This window comes from Sylvia atricapilla, chromosome 3 (assembly GCF_009819655.1).
Source record: "Sylvia atricapilla isolate bSylAtr1 chromosome 3, bSylAtr1.pri, whole genome shotgun sequence".
Taxonomy (NCBI): domain Eukaryota; kingdom Metazoa; phylum Chordata; class Aves; order Passeriformes; family Sylviidae; genus Sylvia; species Sylvia atricapilla.
Window position 1 is genome coordinate 112826666 of NC_089142.1, and position 4815 is coordinate 112831480.

The following is a 4815-nucleotide window of genomic DNA, read 5'->3' on the forward strand; positions in this document are numbered from 1 at the left end:
CAGCTTTGCAGCCTGGAGCATCTCCAGGAAGGAGACAGCAAGGCTCCTCCCAAGCCAACCCAGCTGCCCTCCATCCCCACCATCAGTGATGCGTAGCTGCAGTGGTTTGAGCTGGGTTTATTTACTGTTGGCACTACCAGCTTCCCCCAGGAAAGCATGATGGTATTCACGGATGTGAAACTCACTAATCAATGCACAACACACAGTAGTGCTGCTGCTGCTGCTCTCAGGACCTGCCCCGCTCAGCTCACAGCAGGTCTGCAAAACAGCATCCACAACAGATGGACAAAGGCTGCCAGCGCCCTAGTCCTGGCTGAGGAATGGTGACAGCCAGGGAGGCACTCAACAGTCCAAAGAGAACCACCCCAGCAGGAAACATTCAGGATTCACACCTGAATTCAAGCACTTTCCCCCTTTGAACCCAACTGTCTCTGTAGCAGCATTTCAGTGGCTCTGCTCAGGACAGGCAGCCATTCTCACAGGAAGCAAGCCAGAGGCCACACTGAGCCCCACATGCTGTACACAGTCATTTGCCTTTTAGACACCATCACCCTGTGATGCTGCCCACCACCAGGCCCACTGGCCTCCCTAGCACAGATCTGCAAGGCCAGTGCAGGTCAGGCTGGCACACTGCACAAGCCCATACCGTGTGCTTCCCATCAAGGGCTCACTCTAGAGGTCGTCCTTGGTGCCAGCTCCAGCCTCAGCTGTGGGGGCAGGTGAAGTGCAGACCAGGCAGGATTTCCCCTGGCAGGACCCTTGCAGGGCAGGCTGGAAACCCACCCCACAGCCTGCTGGTGTCTCATAGTGTGGGTGAACAGTGGGTTGGGGTGTGCTGGGTCTCCTCTGGGTCAGAACTGCCTCTCCAGTGGGTGAGGGAGGGCCTCACTCGGTGCGGCAGATGAACCAGATCTCGTTGCGGCGCTGAGGGACGCTGGGGTTCTCATAGGAAGCCACGATGTAGGTCTCCCTCAGCACCGTGTCTGTGGGGCCCAAGAGCTCCCAGAAGAGACTGATCTCCCGCAGAATCGTCTCCTCAGTGGTCATCCCATAGAAAACCCTGCAGCAAAGGGAGCAGCATAAGCAACAAAGCCAGCATGATCCCACAGCCATAGCTCCCACCCCTCTCCCTAATGAACCACGGCAGCCATGCAGTGAGTTTGTATCTATACATCTCTGCTGAGCTGAGGAAACACCTCTGGTGCTGGGGTCACCTGGTTATAACCCGGAGTGGTGCCCTCTCGGTGACGTGGATTTCGGGGTCCGTGGGAACAGGGGGGTTTTGCTGGAACTCTCCTGGGAGATAATAGGCAGTTAGGACCTCACGCTCCAGCTCGGTCCCCTCCTTGGTCAGGTGGATTTCGTTGAGCACTGGGACTGTCATGCCCAGGTGGCAACCTGGAAAGAGGCAGGCAGACAGTGAGGCAGACAGTGAGACAGACGTGTTACCAGCAGCAGCAGCAGCAGCAGCCCTCCTCCCCCACTCCAGAGGGACAGTGGGACCTCTGTGCAGCCTGCCAGCCCCCTCCAGCCCCTGCCTGCACACACCTACAGAGTTCTCCTTGCAGATGTAGCGCATGAGCTTCATGAAGCTCATGGAGATGCTCTGCTCATACATGGGCTCCCCCATGGTGACACAGGCCCACTTCCCAGCTGGGTACCGCCGCTCCTCGTAGGCCGTTGCCTCGCACTGAAACAGGCCACAGACAAGCCAGGTCAGGGTCAGGCACACTGACAGCTGCAGCACCGGCTGGAACACCAACACTGACGGGCAGGAAGCGGGGAGCCTGCCAAAAGGAGGGCCCCTGCTGGGCAGTGGCAGCAGAGAGGGACAAAGAAGGTGAGGGGAGCTGGCAGCACACGCACCTCAGACAAGGATACTTATGAGCACTGGGCAAAGGGTAGCAGAAGGAAAGGCACAGACAAGGGGCAGGGGGCAAGGGGGGCTGGAGGCTCCTGGCACAAGGAATGCCACACATCCGCAGCAAGGGGCACAGGACTTGCAGTTCCTCTCCTGTCTCTGTCTGGCCTACTCACGAGGATGTTCCAGGTGCCAGGCACCGAAAGGCCTCCAGTAAGGCTGATATTGCTGTCAGGTGCAGTGTCTTTTCCCTGGAACACTGTGTGCACAGAGGATAACAGAAACATCCCTGCCTAGCAGAAGGGAAAATCTGACAGAAGAGCTCTAGCACCCAGAAGAGTTCTGAAGACTGGAATAAAACTCCTCAGGTCCTTCTCCCACACCAAGAAGTGCCAGGAGGAAGAAGAGACATGAACCCAGCTGTGGAATTTTGAGGCATGGGTCAAAACCTCTATTTCCAACACAGACTGTCCAGTATTCTGGACAAACCTGACACAGAAGGGAGCAAGGGGAGTGGGGAAGTTGCATCTGGGTATGTTCATAGGTTAGCTCATGGCATGTCTGTGACCACAGGTAAACAGGAGCTGCAAAGTTGTAACCAGCACCTATCTTCCTACTCTCAGCTTGTTCTTCATCCAGATCAAAGTAGTCATGAGACAACCTTGCTGCACAGAGCTCAAGGCATCTTCCCAAACTTCTTGTTTCCACAGCTGTGCTGATAGTGATGGAGACAGGAAGCTGTGACAAGACTCAACACTGGGTGCAGCCTCCCTGTGCCTCCACCTGAATCGGGTGTCTACCCTGACAGCCAAACCAAAGGCAGAAGGAAGGCAGCATGCCTGCCTGTGGGATGCCAGTAAGAAGAGTGCCCCAAAACACTGTGGGCATTCACCCTCTAGCTGGGGCCATGCTTGTCATTGTCCCACCAAGCAAAGCAGAGCAGAGCAAGAGCATCTTCCAAGCAACGAAATTGCCAATCCCTCTACTCCCTCCTCAACTCTCATCTGCCATACCACTTGCAAGAAATAAATCAGTCCAGTGAAGTCCCAGCATCTGGATGTGCCACAGCATGATCCTTGTACTAAGCACTACCACTCTGGATGACACTTGTCCAAAAGAAATATGGAAGATGCTTCATGCAGATGGAGCAGCAACAGGTCCCTGCAATGTTTGCTGGGGAACTGAGCCCTGACTGAGCTGGGGGCTTAGTGCTGACAGAGCACAGCGCTGTAGGTGGCATAATAATTCACTTGCCTCCAAGAGGATGAGGGCTTGTTGCACTGATAGCTCAAGAAAAGCAACCGAATACTACTGATCTGCCTGAGCCTGGCAAATGTGTCCCTAAGAGCCCCAGCCCCAAAGTCCCCTCAGAGGCTCTTCTCACACAGCCTCACACTCTGAGAATCCTCCTCAGGCACAGATGGAACGCCAACAACAACAAAAGTTCTGCAGTTCCCACAAAGTCCTGGGGCCCCATTCCTGCCTGGGACTGACACAGGCAGAGAGAAGGCCAGATTAGTCCCTGGGACCCAGAACAAGGAAAGAAGGAGTGTCATGAAGGCCCAGTTCAGAGCTGCACAAGCCACATGCTCAGACATGTTTTACAGGGAGTGCTGGACCTCATCCCAGAAGAAATGGGTTAACCACTTCTCATATAGAGGACAATTGACAGATGTCTTCTTGGTAGAAAGCCCAACTAGGCCTGCAGAGACACAAGAACCAGTCTGACAAGCAGTTATTTCTCAAAGCACAGAAACACCCTTAATGTGCAAGAGATGAAAGTAAGCGTGCAACGTAGCCAGCACAGAGAGATCTTCAGGCAAAAGATACCATGTTTAGATTGGCAGTCCAGACAAATAACAACACAAGCTTCCATCTGCCAGCCAGGGTTACAGGCCCTGTGCTCCCGACAGACACACCTTTATCTTGTGCCACCTGAAATCTCCAGCTCAGCATGCCAACATAACGAGCACGAACACAAAGCCAGCAGGACTTCGAGCTATGCAACAAGGTGTTTGGAGAACGGTAGGGAGGAGGCTCTGAACTGAAAGTTCACTTTCTTAGATGTGCCCACCCCAGCAAAAGGATAGGCTGGTAAAGGAGGCAGCTGGAAGTCAGAAGACCAGAGAAAGCACCACGACTTGTTCCATTTTAAAATAAAGGCCGGGAAGCTGAGCACTGTCATTACACAGGAGGAGGCGCAGAAGTGGCAGAATACTGCACCGATGCTGAGGTGCCATCCCGGCCGCGGTGCTGCAGGAACCCCGGCGAGGCCGGCGCGGCAATGCCGACACGAGACACCTTGCCTGCCAGAGACAGGCTCTTCCCACGCCGCGGGCCGGCGGCAGCACCCGGGGCAGCCCCAGCACGGGCGAGCAGCGGGCGAGAAGCCAGCTGCGCGGAGAGGATCGGGCCTCACCTTCCCGTGCTGCGAGAGGGAGACGTACGGCACGGGCTCGCGAGCCTGCCTGTGCCGGGCCATCTGGGCGATCGGGCCTGCCATGTCTGCAAGGCAAAGCACACGAGAGACGAGGCTCGCCCCGGCCGCAGCGCAGAAGGAGTCCCGGTCCGTGCCGCCACAGCCCCGCCGGGCCCGGCGCTCACCTCGGGGCAGGCTCACTCGGTGCGTGCTGGCCACGGCCTCCCAGTGGGCGAACAGCCGTGCCTCCCCCTCCCGCTCGTCCTCGCTGCCGCTGCCGTCCCCGTCCGCGGGGTCCTCGCCCAGCCGCTCCAGGTCCTCCAGCGTGATCCGCGCCATCGCGTCCGCCGGGAACGGGACAGGGCCCGCTCCGGGGCGGCACCGCCCGGCCCAGCGCGGCCGAGCGCGCCCCCTGCCGCTCCGGCGGACCGCGCGGGGCCTGTCAGCGCTGTCCACCCGGCAGGCGGTGCCCGTCCCCGCCCCCCGCCCCGCCCCCCGCCCCGCCCCGTCCCGTCCCCGTCAGGCCGAGCCGCGG

At 57.9% G+C, this 4815-nt stretch overlaps 1 protein-coding gene across 1 annotated transcript; it reads right to left on the minus strand.

Annotated features, from left to right (window-relative positions):
• Positions 1-97: 97 nt before the first annotated feature.
• Positions 98-4735, minus strand: LOC136359771 (heme-binding protein 1-like). Its single transcript, XM_066316704.1, has 5 exons — positions 4466-4735; positions 4281-4366; positions 1549-1690; positions 1215-1398; positions 98-1060 (listed from the first exon to the last, which is right to left on the minus strand). The coding sequence occupies exons 1-5, from the start codon at positions 4617-4619 to the stop codon at positions 886-888; spliced, it is 741 nt and encodes a 246-aa protein (XP_066172801.1). The 5' UTR covers positions 4620-4735; the 3' UTR covers positions 98-885.
• Between the last annotated feature and the right edge of the window lie 80 nt (positions 4736-4815).